Source organism: Diabrotica virgifera, chromosome 5 (genome assembly GCF_917563875.1).
Source record: "Diabrotica virgifera virgifera chromosome 5, PGI_DIABVI_V3a".
Taxonomy (NCBI): domain Eukaryota; kingdom Metazoa; phylum Arthropoda; class Insecta; order Coleoptera; family Chrysomelidae; genus Diabrotica; species Diabrotica virgifera.
The window spans coordinates 58369828-58388224 of NC_065447.1; the positions used below are offsets into that span (position 1 = coordinate 58369828).

Below are 18397 nucleotides of genomic sequence, written 5' to 3' on the forward strand. Positions count from 1 at the left end.
TTCGTTGTCACATCGGATAGTCTCATAGAAAAAATTCTTAGCCTCCTTGGCCGCCACCTCTCGTGTCAATTTTTCTACAGGATCGGTTATCCCAATAATATCAAGCTCCTAGAGTTTCGCCACAGAATAACTTTCAACAAATAACGCAATCGACATCATAGATGTGCTGAAATTAGAAGCAACTGCCGGCACCTTGCCCATAAGAGTCCAACCTAACAAAGTTTCAACTGCTACAAGACCACACTGTAACTGATATTTCCTCCCTGTATACAATTTGAATACAACATCAGCTCCAAACAAAATCTCAATTGGTGCTATATGTACGACATCGCTGAGCGAAATATTCATGTCACTAAGTTCCTCAACCCAAGGGCCGTGATAAACAGGAGAGACATCTGCACAAATTTGTGGTTGATATAAGGCATCAAATGAACAAGAGTAAGCTCCTTCACTCGCAGTTACCTTGTATAATTTATGTCGTTGTTCAGAAGTACTTTTACCGCCAAATAACGTATGTACGATATTTTCCGTTCCTTTAGCAGAAAAACTCATTTCTTGTGCGGTACGCTGTAAAATATATGTTAAATATATGTTAAATGTTCTATGTATGTATATGTTAAATGTTCTCTGCGATCCAGTGTCAATAAGTGCCCTTACTTGTTTAGTACCATGTGCACTTCTTATGTTTACTCGCAGAGTTTGTAAAAAAAACCTGTGTATTGTTCAAATTCGCAAGCGTCTGATCCCCAGTCCTATTTTCTTCCGAGCGGCTAATACTTGAGGTCAATGTATCAATTTTGTTAACAGGTAAATCAGGACATATCAAAGCAACATGGGATTTACAACACAAAATACAATTCAAACGTCCTCTACATTTCTTCGAAGAATGTCCTACCTTCAAACATCGAAAACAGGCTTTCTTTTCTGTCAATGTTCGTCGTTTCTGTTCCATAGACAATTTTTGTGCTTTAAAACGATTGATACTGTCATGCTGTCCTTCACAAAAAATACATCTGCCAACCTCATATATTATCAACCCAGCAGCGGTCGCTGATGGCAGATCAGTTCCTTGCTTTGGTAATTTTATATTCTTCTTTTCAACCAGGTTATTGGATTTATATTTATTTTCAGTCGATAAACCAAAACCTTCCGTTGCTAAATTAATTTTTTGTTCATTTTGAACTTCATTTTGTAGAAAACTCATTAGCCCACTTAATCTTGTCTCCAAAGTTGTAACTTCTGCAGATTCTTCGACATTGTGCATGGATACGGAACCAGAAGGCCTTAGAAACTGTGAAGATCTATGCCACAGTCTGATCATATCCTCCGGTAAACATGACTCAATAAGGGGATACAATATCGCCGCATATTTGTCAACAGTTATGCCTAAAGTCTCAAGTGAACGAAGTTGACTCTCTATCATATCATATAGTGCAGAAACATTACAAGAACTACTAGAAACTCGACTCAAAATTAACTCTAAGATCTCCCTAATATATACTTCAATCTGGAGATCCTCTCTGCCAAACCTAGACTTCAAACTCTTTATAATTTTTGAGTAATTATCAGCTACTGCAGGAGAACTCTCCACTAAACGTCTGGCCTTACTACCGTCTATAGTGGCTTGTCTCAAATAAGCTATTTTGTCGTTTAAATCAATTGATAAATCATCATGCACTACTTTGAACTGCGACCAAAATGGAAGCCAACCTATCAAGTCTCCAGAATATTTCTTGAATTCGATTGGAGGTAATTTAAAACTGCGCTTACCTTTTACATTTGATGACTCTGAACTTACTAAACTGGGTCTGTCATCACATTTGCACTTAAGTTCATAGTAGCGTGTGCTGTATCTATCCTTTGCCTCAATCTCACTGATTAATTCTGCTTCGGAAGCCTTTTCGACCATAGCTTCAAATACCGCACTTTCCACGACACAAAGCTCATTGTACTTAACTTGTAAAAGTTCCCACTGTACACTAATTTGTTGCCAGGGTCGAGTGTTCACCGTTTCAGATAACAAATTGTCCAAAACATTAGCAGCTATCGTAAAAGCAGGACGAAGCACTGTTCGGCGTTTTGTTTCTGATTCTAATGCCATATTTTCTCGCTTAAAAAGGTAATAACTTCGGCCGAGCCTCACGACAAACGAATTTATTCGCCGGAAAAAAGTTTACACTAAAATAAGCGGAAACAACTAACTTTTCAGCACACCCGTATAAAATTCCTTATCACGGTCGCCAAATGTTACGTTGGGATATCCACGAGTTACTTTACGCAAAGATCCCTAGGTTCGAAATTAAATTATAGAAAATAACTTTCGATTACAGAAAATTACCCCTATTAAACATACGCAAGTGTAGCTTAAAACAAAGTTTTTATTTGGATGTTATCGGATGAATGTTACAAACTCAGGTCCATGTCACCAGCCCCCCCTTTTTCAATTTGAGGGTCAAAAAAAAGCTCATTCGTTTGTATTGCGTTAGTACTGGATTGTATCACCCTTCATTCGTTTGTACTGCCCCCACCCTTTTAAATCTGCCTGGAGGGGCTGGTGACATGCCATCCCCCCCTTTTTCGATTTGAGGGTCAAAAAAAAGCTCATTCGTTTGTATTGCGTTAGTACTGGATTGTATCACCCTTCATTCGTTTGTACTGCCCCCACCCTTTTAAATCTGCCTGGAGGGGCTGGTGACATGCCATCCCCCCCTTTTTCGATCTGGGGGTGCGGGATGGGTATGTTCGTTTGTACTGCGTTAGTATCGGATTGTATCGCCCTTATTTTGTTTGTACTGCCCCCACCCGTCTAGATTGGCCTGGGGGGGCCAGTGACATGCTACCCTCTACTCTGCACTGTTTGCCTTCTGAATGTCGAAAATAGGCTATTTCGTTTGTACTGCGTTAGTACTGGATTGTATCACCCTTCATTCGTTTGTACTGCCTCCACCCTTTTAAATCTGCCTGGAGGGGCTGGTGACATGCCATCTCCCCCTTTTTCGATATGGGGGTCCGAAATGGGTATGTTCGTTTGTACTACGTTAGTATCGGATTGTATCGCCCTTATTTTGTTTGTACCGCCCCCACCCGTCTAGATTGGCCTGGGGAGCCAGTGACATGCTACCCCCCTACTATGCATTCTTTGCCATCTGAATGTCAAAAATAGGCTATTTCGTTTGTACTGCGTTAGTACTGGATTGTACCGACCTTATTTTGTTTGTACTACCCCTACCGTTCTACATTTAAAACAGAGAAGGATTAGTGCTAGGAGTAAGGACACAAAATCAGCCAAACCTTGCGCATAGTAACACCGCGGGTGTAAAATTTGGTAAATTCGTCAAAAATGAAACGAATTAAATTTTGAAACTAAAAAAACAGGCTTGCAAGCCACTCTCCACTCTCCATGGGGAATGGAAATTTACCCCCTCAGATGGATCTCGGAGTAGTAGCGATTTGAAAAATGGTACATGTATTTGTTGGAGATATTTTGAACACCATTTTCAATCAGAAATCAGAGCGGCGACCTTGCCTTTTCCTACTAGGAAGAAATTTATCCATCCCCTCAAGAAATTTTACAGTTTTACACGCTATCGATATGAAAATCAAAGATCTCATGCGGCGCATTCCGAAATGCACTCTTCGATGTACAATTTCAACCTCTCTGGATAACTGATTAACTGAAACGTACATACGGCAGAATTCATTGGAATCGAAAATTATTACAAGTATTTGGAACATTAAATGAAAAATTCCCACAATCAATATCTTTCCTACCATCTAATGCGAGAGACCAGATAACAATAATTGCCGTTGCTATGTTATGATAATTTGTTTTCTAGAAAGGTTTGTATTGTTCATTTATGACTGCAATGAGATTCAGAATTTCCGTATTCCATTTGCAAAATAAATATAGTGTCAAAAACTTGCTTATACATTTGACGCACTGTCCGTCAACGTGTTAATTGACTCTACAGATTCAGTGCCAAAACGAGACATTTTTATAGAAAAATATTTGCAAATATATGAAATGCCAAACTGACCTATTAAAGAAACAATGACGGTGCAATTTTCGATTTTTTTACTATGGAATTATCGCTGTATAGACCAGGGCGGATCTGTTTTGAAGTGGATGTGAGAGGTGGCATTTTGATTTTTGCAGATAAAATTAGGTGACAACTTCAGTAATTATAATTGGCTTATGCTCCTTCTCAAATATGTCCGGAACATTAATAAAAACATTCAAATATTTAAAAATTTCGAAAAACATCGATTTTTTTCAACTTTTCAATCGTTTTTAAAACGATTCATTTTGGAACAAAATCGTAGGGAAATAAAATAAAGATAATTGAATTTTTTATGATATAAGACTATAAAATACACTTAATAGATTTTGCATAAAAATTTTGCAATCTAAATTTTTTTTAAAAAAGTTAAAATTTTTTATAAACTTTCTGAACAAAAAGTAGACCATTATTTAGAAGTTTGCTAATTTTTTTACATATAAAGACACGCCCTACCTATCTAATACAGTTTACAGAAATTAAGTTGGTTTATTTAATCGGCCTCAGCAATGTTTTAAAGTTATACACAATTTTTTGGCTTATAAACAAATACAATGAGGACGTTTGAGGTAATAAATACGAATAAATTCATTTTTCTGTTATTTATCAAATAAACATTTTTTTCTGTTTTAGGACAACAGTTAAATGTATCTCGAATTAACTAAAGTAAATTCTTTCTTCTGTTTGTCTCAATTAATTAAAAAAAAATTTGGGCACCCTGTATAAATAATTATGTAATAAATAGAGAATTGAATAATCTTTCAAATAAGCTAGCACACGACCCACATTTTCATTTAAAAAAATCATCGATTACGTCATCACACCCAGATGGATTACGTTAGTAGTATGATAGATATCCCAAAAATTATAATTTAAATATAAAAATCGACCTGTTTAGGAATTTATCTCCAGAGTTGCCCATTCTCGAGAAAATGAATTTATTCCAACTCAAACGTCCTCACTATATTTGTTTATAAGCAAAAAAATTGTTTATATCCTTAAAACAGTGCTGAAACCGCTTAAATAATCCGATTTTAATTTTGTAAAGTGTATTGGATTGGTAAAGTACCTCTCGATACGTAAAAAAATTAGCAAACTTCTAACAGGTCTACTTTTTGTTCAGAAATTTTTAAAAAATTTGAACTTTTTCTAAAAAAATTTAGATTGCAAAATTATTATGAAAAATCTATTATGCCGATTTTAATGAAATTTGGTAGACGGATTGAGTATGTTGTACGAATTTTCTAAGTAAAATACGAAGGTTCTAAGTGCAACCAAAGTGGTTGAAAAACATTGAATAAAAAGAGGCTTATTTTGCCCTCTTATTTTGTATTTATTGCTATTTGTCAGAAAGGATAATCATTTAAGATATTTTATACCAGTCGTGTCGTATATCATACAAAGTTCAATTATCTTTATTTTATTTCCCTATGACTTTGTTCCAAAATGAATCGTTTTTAAGTTACAAGCAATGAAATTTGAAAAAAATCGATGTTTTTCGAAATTTTTAAAAACTTAAATTTTTTTAATAATGTTCCAAACATATTTGAGAAGGAGCATAAGTCCATTATAATTACTGAAGTTTTCACCTAATTTTATCTGCAAACATCGGAATGCCACCTCTCACATCCACCTCAAAACAGATCCGCCCTGGTCTATACAGCGATAATTCCATAGTAGAAATCGAAAATTGCAATGTCATTGTTTATTTAATAGGTCAGTTTGGCATTTAATATACTTGCAAATATTTTTCTATAAAAATGTCTCGTTTTGGCACTGAATCTGTAGAGTCAATTAACACGTTGACTGACAGTGCGTCAAATGCATAAGCAGGTTTTTGACACTATATTTATTTTGCAAATGGAATACGGAAATTCTGAATCTCATTGCAGTCATAAATGAACAATACAAACCTTTCTAGAAAACAAATTATCATAACATAGCAACGGCAATTATTGTTATCTGGTCTCTCGCATTAGATGGTAGGAAAGATATTGATTGTGGGAATTTTTCATTTAATGTTCCAAATACTTTTAATAATTTTCGATTCCAATGAATTCTGCCGTATATATGTTTCAGTTAATCAGTTATCCAGAGAGGTTGAAATTGTACATCGAAGAGTGCATTTCGGAATGCGCCGCATGAGATCTTTGATTTTCATATCGATAGCGTGTAAAACTGTAAAATTTATTGAGGGGATGGATAAATTTCTTCCTAGTAGGAAAAGGCAAGGTCGCTGCTCTGATTTCTGATTGAAAATGGTGTTCAAAATATCTCCAACAAATACACGTACCATTTTTCAAATCGCTACTACTCCGAGATCCATCTGAGGGGGTAAATTTCCATTCCCCATGGAGAGTGGAGAGTGGCTTGCAAGCCTGTTTTTTAGTTTCAAAATTTAATTCGTTTCATTTTTGACGAATTTACCAAATTTTACACCCGCGGTGTTACTATGCGCAAGGTTTGGCTGATTTTGTGTCCTTACTCCTAGCACTAATCCTTCTCTGTTTTAAATGTAGAACGGTAGGGGTAGTACAAAAAAAATAAGGGCGGTACAATCCAGTACTAACGCAGTACAAACGAAATAGCCTATTTTTGACATTCAGATGGCAAAGAATGCATAGTAGAGGGGTAGCATGTCACTGGCCCCCCAGGCCAATCTAGACGGGTGGGGGCGGTACAAACAAAATAAGGGCGATACAATCCGATACTAACGTAGTACAAACGAACATACCCATTTCGGACCCCCATATCGAAAAAGGGGGGGATGGCATGTCACCAGCCCCTCCAGGAAGATTTAAAAGGGTGGAGGCAGTACAAACGAATGAAGTGTGATACAATCCAGTGCTAACGCAGTACAAACGAAATAGCCTATTTTCGACATTCAGAAGGCAAGCAGTGCAGAGTAGAGGGTAGCATGTCACTGGCCCCCCCAGGCCAATCTAGATGGGTGGGGGCAGTACAAACAAAATAAGGGCGATACAATCCGATACTAACGCAGTACAAACGAACATACCCATCCCGCACCCCCAGATCGAAAAAGGGGGGGATGGCATGTCACCAGCCCCTCCAGGCAGATTTAAAAGGGTGGGGGCAGTACAAACGAATGAAGGGTGATACAATCCAGTACTAACGCAATACAAACGAATGAGATTTTTTTTGACCCTCAAATCGAAAAAGGGGGGGATGGCATGTCACCAGCCCCTCCAGGCAGATTTAAAAGGGTGGGGGCAGTACAAACGAATGAAGGGTGATACAATCCAGTACTAACGCAATACAAACGAATGAGCTTTTTTTTTACCCTCAAATCGAAAAAGGGGGGGCTGGTGACATGGACCTTACAAACTCGACTGCTTTAAAAACATAATATACAATATCTACACATTCCTTAAAACTGCAATAATTCATTCTTATCAAAGGTTTCAATCTCAAGTGGGCTAGTAAGCCCAACCATCCCTTCACCTTAAAACAACGAAAAACAAACCATATGGCCCGCCGTATGTATAAAGCAGAAATATCTTTTAAACACGGACACTGCCATATAATGACTCGACAGACATATTATATTTGAATTCGTTTAGAGAGGACCATAAACGCCTTTACGTACTTTTCATTCTCATTATGGGTCATGTGAGGGGTATATTCATGGGCGCCCATACCCATGGGCAGGGGAGGCCGTGTCCCCCCTAGCTTTCGAGTGCTGTAAATTATATATGGTTATCCAAGGTATACCAAATATAATGTGCAACATCTTCACGTCTGGCTCCCCCTGAAAATTTTTCTATGGGCGCCCGTGGGTATATTATATGGTTACCTTTGTAACCATATATACCAGAGGTAACCATATATACCCCTCCGATGATCCGTAATGAGGGTGAAACTTACGTAAAGGATTTTATGGTCCTCTCTGAACGAATTGAAATTTAGGGGTTCGGACAAATAATTCTGGACAAAAATCCCCACAAATTATCCCTGGACAAAAAATCCCCAGACAAGTAATCCCCGGACAAAAAATCCCCACAAAAAATCCCAGACAAATAATCCACACAAATTTTTTTGGACAAAATATCCCCACAAAAAATCCCGGACATCCCCATGAAATATTTACTACCGAATAGACCTCTAAAAGTTTTCCAGTGAACGCAATAGACTCAAATGCTTTTCAGCCTCAGTGCATGAGAGTTATAGCAATGGCCATGAAACCGCTTTGAGGCACGACAATAATGATTAGCAATTAAGATTAAGCATGAATTGTAATTTCGATTACCAAATTTCGAATTCCAGTTCCAAGCCGAAAACTTCAAATTTTACATGACAAACGGTGTGAGTTTTTCAAAAATCGTAGAAGGTATGGGGAATGAGCTAAGGCTGTGGGGATCATGTTGTAATTATTCGCTTAAATCCTTTGCTCATTCTGCCTTGAATAACTATGTTCAAAACATTGCCTATTATCTGTGTGCAATAATGAAAACTGTTTGCGCTATTAAGAATGTTTAGCTTTGTTATGAAAACGCACAACAAAGGTTTTTGACATAGCTTTTGAAAGCTTTAGAAGCAGGTTTCTGAAATGTTGCCTGCAGTAAATTGAAACTGATGAATAAATATTTTTCGTTATGTATTAATTACTTAGTAAAAAGATTACTACCATACGCGGAAGAAATAGTTGGTGATTACCAGTGTGATTTCAAGCCCGGAAGATCGATTGTTTATCAAATATTTACTATTAGACAAATGCTTGAAAGGGTTGAGAGTATAATCAAGACGTGCATCAGATACACTATGGAATACAATGGTCGAGCTGGGCGTACCCAAGAAACTAACTACGGTAACGCAAATGTGTGTAAGTAACTTCTTTGCATAAGTTAGAATAGGGGGGAAAATATCAAATGCTTTCTGCGTAAATTCTGGACTGAGACAGGGAGATCCGTTGTCCCCATTGTTGTTTAACCTGGCCTTAGAATATGTCATGCGAAAAATTTATGCAAAAATCAATCCAGACATAGCTGCTCGGCCAGATGGGAGAAAGTCTGTAGGACGGCCTAGAAAAAGGTGGAAAGATGCAGTCAGAGAAGATCTGGAGAAAATGGGAGTGAGACAATGGGAAATTGTGGCACAGGACCGACAAACATGGAAGGCAATAGTATACCACTGGCAAAGACACTCGAAGAGTTATAACGCCATCGAAGATGATAATGACTAAATATTTTTGACGTTAAATTTACAAACAGGATCAGGTTTTTATGCATTACAATCAAGATTATCGTTTTCAGGACCAGCAGTTATCATCAGGCAATGTTTTGAAAATAGTTATTCAAAACAGAGTGAGTAAAAGATAAGCGAATAATTACAACATGATTCCCACAGCCTTAGCTCATTCCCCATATCTTCCACGATTTTTGAAAAAACTCACACTCGTTTGTCATGTAAAATTTGAAGTTTTCGGCATGGAATTGGAATTCGAAATTTGGTAATCCAAATTACAATTCATGCTTAATCTTAATTGCTAATCATTATTGTCGTGCCGAAAAGCGGTTTCATGGCCATGGCTATAACTCTTATGCACTGCGGCTGAAAGACATTTGAGTCGATTGCGTTCACGGGAAAATTTTTAGAGGTCTATTCGGTAGCAAATATTTCATGGGGATTTTTTTGTCCTTGATTTTTTGTGGGGATATTTTGTCCAAAAAAATTTGTGGGGATTATTTGTCCGGGATTTTTTTGTGGGAATTTTTTGTCCGGGGAATATTTGTCCGGGGATTTTTTGTCTGGGGATTTTTTGTACAGGGATAATTGTGGGGATTTTTGGTCAGGGATTATTTGTCCGGGGATTATTTGTCCTAGTTTCTTTTTGCCTTACTTCGAGAATAGACAGGCAGTGAAGCGCAAATTTTAGACTTAGCCGTGTCTTCCTTCATCCATCGTTCGTATGGTTGGCAAGTAATAGAAACCACGACTACAGGCGCAACCAGAAACTGGTCCCAAGAGAAGTGTTTATTTCTCCGAAAAAATTTTTGAATTGTTAACTATTTTTATTGTATCAGAAATAAACTAAGATTTAAATTACAAAGCCGTAAAATAATTTATGTTCTAAAATTTTGTTCACTGCTGCTAGCAGCCAACTAACTGCACCATTGCTAAAAAAAATCTGAAATTAAATTCTGATATCTTTGGCATAGGGCTTTTCATCGACTCTCATTTGTTTTGAGATTCTGTCATATGTTGTATATTCTGTGCATATGAATATTCAGTGGCGGCCGGTCAGGGTCGGCAGTGTCGGCAGTGCCGACCCCACACATTTATGGATATAGATTTTTTAATATTTGTATCTGTGAAATAAAAAAAATCTATCAGATAATACAGACTAAATTTTATTCATGGTTTTTAAAAGGATTTGATCAATCCGAGCGTTAAGTGATCCCTGCGCATAACAGACTTCTCAAAAAATGAATGATCCGAGCCATTCATCTACTTTTCGGCTAGCCGTCCCCAATTCCGTAGCTTGACGATTTACACGTAAAACTCAACGAAATAACAAGTCGATGAGCAAGCGAACATTACATTCTCTCCGTGGGCAATAGCAGATACGGCATGGCAGGTTAAGCGGCAGGTACGGCACATTTCGGTCTGCCGGTTGGTGTTTCATTTGGAAGCATGCATGCATCGGCAGAAATTGTCAAAAATAATCACGCCGTTTTACGTCGTTTAATTGATATTATAATTTTTTTAAGTTGTCAGGAATTATCATTTAGTGGACATGATGGATCGAAGCATTTGTTAAAAATCAAAGTAATTATAGAGAATTAATAAAATTGTTTTAGAAATATGTACCTATTTACTTTCTGATTCGAAGTGTATTCGTAATACAGAATGAACTAATACATATAATCAAATAGTTACATTTTGAATAACTTTGTTGAATCTGAGATTTAGAAAACCATTTGCTTTTCACTGGAAGTAGATGAAACTTCTGATTATCATGTCATTCACAATTATCAATTATTGTTGTTCGCAAGCAATAAGGCAGAATATATTTTTGGTGTTTTAAAGAACAGATTCAAATTTTTTGATATCAAAAATAAATTGGTAGGGCAAACTGGGGCAATCTTATGACGGCGTTGCTGTGATGAGTGGTGAATTGAATGGTGTCCAGGCAACAGTTAAAACTATTGCACCACAAACTTTATTTACTCACTATTATGCGCATATAATGAATTTAGTTTTACATGATACGTGTAAAAAAATAAAGAATATCGTCTTTTCTTGCCAGTTTAGCTCACCTAAACGGATTACTGCTTTAGAACAAAGTTGTTTCGAAAAAAAAAGCGAACAGTTTGTCAGACGCGATGAAATTTTAAATCTCGTTTAGTTTTATATAAGCAGATTATCTCTGGTAGTTTTAGTATCTGTAGCAGATTTTCGTAAACAGCTTTTGAAAGTTTTTGATTTTATTATCGAAGGCGATAATTTTGAAACTGGCGATACCTCGATCCGTGAAGCAATCGGTTTGAGAACTTTATTAAATAATAATTACTCTTTTAATATTCTTTTAAATATTTTTAAGACAGAGTTTGCCCAAGATATTCCTTCTTGTTCAAAATCAGTCAACTGACATTATTTATTCCAAAAATAGAATACGAAAGCTGGTGCAAAATCTCAGAGATTTTCGTAATGATAGTAGTTTCCAATATATACGCAGTGACGTTTTGGATTCGCTTGATATTTCCGAACCATCCCAAAAAAGACAACGACATGATACATATCTCGAAAAACGAGTAAGTATATCTTGAAATTTTGGATACCTATTATATTATGCAAATAGATACTCGTTTTTCGAATTTTGAAGATTTGCAAATTTTTGACCTCTTTGACGATTCAAAATGTAAAAGTTACCTTCGCCAAAGAATTTCCAAGATATTTATTATTACAAGTTAGGTACTTAAAAATTATGCCGATCCAAATATTTTCAGAAAGTGGGATAAGTTACAAAATATTTATGTATAATTCTATGTAGTAAGTACTGCAATTCATTACAACAAACTGTTCATCAATTTTCTTATTACCACCAATTTCTGCCTCATATAAACGGGATTTACCTTGTCTCAAAAGAATCAACACGTATTGTCGAAACACCATGAAACAAGAGAGAATACATCAGATAGAGAGTAGATCAAATAAAAAAAGCAAAAAACAACAAAATCTCATATGATGATTTAAGCCTTTTAGTTTGATGGTATACCTATATGAGGAGACAAAAAAACCTTGCCGACCCTGTCTCCAAGGCCACGAGCCGCCACTGTGAATATTATACACATATTATACAACATATGACAGAAGCTCGAAACAAACGAGATTCGATGATAAGCCCTATTTGTATGACAATTATTTCCAGGTTTCCTACAAATTGCTTGCATTTTATTCGCTCCGTGCATGACTGACGCGACACCTAGCCTAGCGTAGTCGCCTGAAATTTTTGGCGAACACAATTTGACATTAAATAATGATACATGATAAACTATAATGATACACATATGACATATTTGACGTTAATGAAATATTTATTTAACATTTTTGATAACATTTTTTACACAAACAATAAGTTCGAGTGTCAAATATACGTCAAATTAGAAAGCCGATATTTGGAAGTTCTATGAAGAAAATAACAATTTTAACAGGTTTTCTTCACTTTTTCGGTAAAGTTTAGTTGTCGCTGTTATCATTAATTAAGTGTACATCGAAAGCAATTAGGCAATGTGAATTATTAATACCAGATTCATTTGCTGGGTCTATTGAACTATTAATTTTATGGTATGTGTGTAACACAAAATGGAAATAGATAGGACTATACCACCAGATCGGGGACGGAAAGAAAGTCAGTATGAAAATATAAATAATAAAAGTCAAAACGACAATAATATGGTAAGCGAAATATCTATTGAAAAAAATTATTATTCAATCATTATTCGCCAAAGTTGTCATATTTCGCCTCGACGGGCGCTCGCATAGTTTCGTGTATCCCCACCAGGGTCACGCACGGAGCGAATAAGTGTTACCCCTTCCCCTATTAACTTATTTATTTTTAGCACATAAGCAAAACGCTCATAAGGCCGCGTCCCACGATCAAATAATTTGATCAAACTGGTTTGAGCAAACTGAAAGTGACAGTTAGTGACGTCACATCCTGAGTGTTCGTTGTGGATAATAATGAAAAATTTTAATTTTAAATAAAGTACAAACAAGTTAGACAACTCAATACAAAAAATTTGATCAAACTAGACTGATAGTGAGAGCACAGATTTTTAGAATTTCAAAAAAACTGCAATTGTGACGTCAATTTGACGTACTTCCGGAGTTTGCTAAAACTGTTTGATCAAATTATTATTTGATGGTGAGACGCGGCCTTGACAGGTCGATTTTTAAAATGATCATAGTATATTATAGCAATTATAGCATAAATGTTTCGAACTTTACGCGATCCCTCTTCAGGTGACGGTCATAACTTTGATTTTCTTTTAAATGCTAATTTAAAAGCTTTTGAAATACTGATTACTACTTTTTAATGAAAGGAGACAGGAGATCACTCACTGACTATTGTCTATTAACGCTTATTGTCCTTGCGGCAGATTTCAGAATCCATTAAGGCCGCGTCTCACCATCAAATGAGGAGCTGAGTATCAAAGACGGACTACTCCATTTTGTACTTTTTTCAGGAAAGCCGAAAAACTGTAGCGCCTTATATTCTCGACATCCAATTGTAATTTTTTATATGAATATACTTCTAGCGTCTCTGAATACTTCTGAATAACGAAACTGTAAATATATTTATGGTTTATTCCCTAAAATCAATAAAGAAAATGGAGTTAGCCGATTTTGCAACCAAACTCTGGAGCTGTCCGTTTTTGAACCCAATGTTGACCATTTTTGTCAAATAATCTCTTCCTGGCTTAATTTTTAGGTGCTTCAATTACGTTCACTTACATTTTTCGGAAAAATAACGCGAAGATATTTTAAAAACACACAAAAACGGTTAAAATAACGTCGTAAACCGTTGCAAACTTAAAACGCAATGGCCACTCTCAGTAGGTTTATTCTAGTGCGCATGACAACGTGACGGAAATACTACCATTCGATTGGATGTAACGGAGTAGTCCGATTCTGCTACAAAATCAAGTTGGAGCTGTCCGTTTCTGAAACTGATGCTCGTTTTAAAATGCAATTTTTTGCATTTTCTAGTCGCTTTTGAAACTAAAGCAATTCAGATTTGAATTCCTCGGAAAAAATCCTGTAAGACTGTATCCTTAACTCAATTTTGAAAAAAATGGAGTTGTCCGTCTTTGATACCAAGCTCCTCAAATAATTTGATCAAACAGTTTGAGCAAACTTGACGTACTTGAGGAAGTACGTCAAAGTGACGTCACAATTGCAGTTTTTTTGAAATTCTAAAAATCTGTGCTCTCACTATCAGTCTAGTTTAATCAAATTTTTTGTATTGAGTTGTCTAACTTGTTTGTACTTTATTTAAAATTAAAATTTTTCATTATTATCCACAATGAACACTCAGGATATGACGTCACTAACTGTCACTTTCAGTTTGCTCAAACCAGTTTGATCAAATTATTTGATGGTGGGACGCGGTCTTTAGGTGTTATAAAAAAATTATAGAATTATAAATTATAAAAATATTTATTATATAAAATTATTATAATTTATATAATTTATACCTACCCTGCAAAAATTAGTTTGTGTATGTCAATGGTGTATTTATACTTTTAGTGACAGTGACAGCTGTCAAAAGTTTAAAGCAGTTGTCAAAAATTACAGGTGCTAAAAAGTGCTAAAGACCAAAACACCACACTTTTAAATACATTAATAAACAAAAAAATATTTAAACAATTAGTGAAATGGTTCGGCCATGAAACACAGAAGGGAAACATTCCAATAAATGTGCATGAGATCATTGCTTTTTTTACTTTTACCTACCATAAAGCTGTGATACTTTGAATGTATTTTATATTAAATATTCCTTGATTTAATGAGGTAAGTTATATATACTAAGGATTTCCACAGTTTTCAATGTATTCCTTTACTCAACCGTCCAGTTCTTCTTGTTTTGCCAGTCCCCTTCCTGTTGATTTCTTCTTTCCACAGAAACACTTCATCTTTGAAAGATCTTCGGGGTCTGCCTTCCTTTCTTCTTCCTATGTGGCTCCAATCTGTTATTCTGTTTATCCAACGTTTTTTGCTTGCTCTTCTGACATGTCCGTACCAGGTTAATTTCTTCTGTTCTATGTAGTCTATTATATCTGAGTTCATTTCCACTATTTTCTTAATCTCAATGTTATTTATTCTATCTCTTCTTGTTACTTTGCAGCATCTCCTTAGGAATTCCATCTCTGTTGGTATTACAGTAGAGCGTCGATTATCCGAACTAATTGGAAATTTGTGTTCGGAAAATCGATATTTTCGGATAATCGAACTGTATTGATATAGAAATACTATTTATCCTTAGACGAAATAAAGCCTTATTTACATAAATCTTTACATACTTACATACATACATGTGCATATATCTTTAGTGACAAATAGGATAGAAATTAAGCAAAAAAGTGCTGCATTTGCAACAATATGAAGATTTTTTAAGCCTTAAAACATCTTCAATTTTCTTCGACCGAAGCAATCCTACCTGTTTATGAGCGACTGCGTTATGTGTTTTTAACCATGTGTCTGGGGCAAAGTATTTCAGAATATATTAAAAATATGAAATTTGATTTTCGGTGTCAGTTTGGCATCACAAACTATACCTATATGAAACAAAGCTAAAACTCCCTGGGATCTAGGTAGGAGCAATAGGTTCTCCGCGGGAACTTTTTTGAGTAAACCGCTTATATACAGCATCATCTAAATCTGTGTTTAAGGTAAGTTTTTTCGTATTACTATTTGTGGATCCATCAAAAGAATTAAGCCGGAACATAAAGCTACGTATGTCTGTCTTTTGTTTTTTTTCCGTCTTACCAGCCTACCAACTTTGTATTCATTGGATAAATTGGTTACAGATTCACCTCTCTCTAACCGTTTGTTAATCTCATGTTTATTTTACATAGAAAGGACAATATGCTTACGTTTAGGCATTTTCAATCGAGTTTTTATATGACAAGTCGATAGTTCGGATAAGCGGTCATTCAGTTGATAGATGTTCGGATAATCGACGCTCTACTGTATTTTGTTTTTGTTTTTCATATTTATATCCAATTTTCACACCCATAAGTCAGGAAACTTCTTGTCATGGTATTAGGTTTGTTCTAGCATCAGTTTCAAACGGTTTGAAACCATCAGCGAATAGTGGACCAGTGCGAGTAGAGGGGACAGCACTGGTGACTGTATTATGTTCTCTCACTGACCAACTGTTTGCTGACGGTTTCTGACTAGTTTGACTATTTGCTAGAACAAACCTTATATATTATATTATTATTCCTTTTTTTTATACTGATGTTTTTATCCCACAGTACTAGTACTAGGTACTAGGTGCTAAGTACTAGGTTCAATTTTCGTATGCAGTCTTTTGTTCAATTTTCATGAGAAAATGGAAAGCCAGCCCAACCAATTAATATTACAGTACAACTAAGTACTGCAGCCTCTAAATAACAGAAGATTGATAAGGGTATGTATGTATGGCCCATAGATCTTCGCTGAAACGTAGGTGAAACTGCTTGGTGATGTACCTCAAACGCCATATTAGTGAACAATATAGTCTATAAAAGTTATTGTGCTTGTTATCAAATTAACTTATTGAATGTTTAGTTCTGTTGGTTAATAAATCTTCTGTTTGATGTGCCTGGCCGTGACAAATGTTGGTGATCATGATGGCAATCTTTATTTTATCTGCAGCAACCCGGAAAAGCTGCACAGGTGTTGTGTTGAACCAGGTTCTGAGATTCCATAACCAGGATGCTCTTCTTCTCCTGGACCCAGAGCCATGCGGTACATTTTTTCAATATGACGCAAGTCTTCGAAATGCTGCCCCTTAAATATAACTTAACTTTCATTTTTATTAATTGCAACAAAACATAATTTATAAAATTAAATTTATATTAAATTAAATAAAATACATATCATCATCATCATCGTTGGCTCGACAGCCCTTTCTGGGTCTTGGCCTGTTCCAGGATTCTTCTCCACTCTGATCTGTTTCGTGCTTTTTTTCTCCAGTTTTTTATTTTTAAGGTTTTTATATCATTTTCTATTTGTTCTAAATATCTCAGCTTCGGTCTTCTTCTTGTTCTTTTTCCTACTGGCATCTGTTTGAATATTTTGTTTGGTATTTCACCTTCTTCCATTCTTTCTACATGTCCCATCCAACGCAGCCGTCCTATTTTAATGAACGTTATGATATCTGGATCCTAGTATATTTCGTATAGTTTAAAGTTGTACCTTCTTCGCCAAATTCCATTTTCTTTTGTGCCCTTATATATGTGTCGCAAGATTTTTCTTTCAAGGTGGCTAGCAATGTTTCCTCTCTTTTAGTGAGTGTCCAGGTTTCTGAACCGTATGTGAGTACCGGTCTTATTAAGGTTTTGTATATTTGACATTTTGTTCTCCTTGCGACGTTGTCTGATCTTAGTTGCCGAATTAAGCCATGGTAACTTTTATTGGCAATAAATATTCGCCTCTTCACTTCCTCTGCTACGTTATTATCAGATGTGACCTAGGGATCCCAAGTATGTAAAGTTTTTTACCCCCTCAATGTTATATTCTCCTATTGTTATATTTTGTGGCTGCCTTATTTCTGTGTTTTTACTTACCTGCATATATTTTGTTTTGTTCTGGTTGATTTAAATAAAATACGTATTAACATTAAATAACATTTACAAAAATTACAATTTTACCGTTCGACTTTAATTTTAATTTTAATACTGGCTCAAATTTTGCTCATTGTAACCCTAGGATATTCTCAGAAAGATGGTTTTATACAGAATATAACAGACATTTTATAAAGACCATTAATCGGCTGAGAGCCAATCATGCTCTTACGCCATATTACATGCATAGAATCGGCTTGTCAGATACTCCCAATTGTACTTGTGGCAAAATCGGAGATCTAACACATGTCATATTAGAATGTCATTTAAACATAAATAACATAAACGACCTTTATAAAGAATTAAAAGATTTAAAATGTTTTTTCCCAATAAACCTTAATACTTTAATATTTACAAATGATATGGAAATTCTTCATCTCATTTATAAACATGTTAAATTATGTAAATACAAGTTGTAAACTTAATATAATAGGCATAATTTGTTAATGTGGTTTGAAAAAATTTAAAAAAAAATATATATATAAA

At 35.5% G+C, this 18397-nt stretch overlaps 2 protein-coding genes across 3 annotated transcripts in view; one reads left to right on the forward strand and one right to left on the reverse strand.

The window, feature by feature from the left end:
- Positions 1 to 108: 108 nt before the first annotated feature.
- On the reverse strand, positions 109 to 2101 carry LOC126885367 (uncharacterized). The gene is made up of 2 exons (XM_050651925.1): positions 713 to 2101; positions 109 to 567 (listed from the first exon to the last, which is right to left on the reverse strand). Exons 1-2 carry the CDS (start codon positions 2099 to 2101, stop codon positions 109 to 111), a joined length of 1848 nt encoding a protein of 615 aa, XP_050507882.1.
- Positions 2102 to 14843: 12742 nt separating this feature from the next.
- Positions 14844 to 18397, forward strand: part of LOC114331133 (calpain-7) — a 105522-nt gene continuing 101968 nt past the window's right edge. For both annotated transcript variants that reach the window (XM_028280615.2, XM_050652544.1), the window contains exon 1: positions 14844 to 15092. Coding sequence is in view for 1 of the 2 variants with exons in the window: in XM_050652544.1 (XP_050508501.1) it covers positions 15088 to 15092 (5 nt within the window). In the remaining variant the exon portion in view is untranslated. The remainder of the gene's footprint in view (positions 15093 to 18397) is intronic.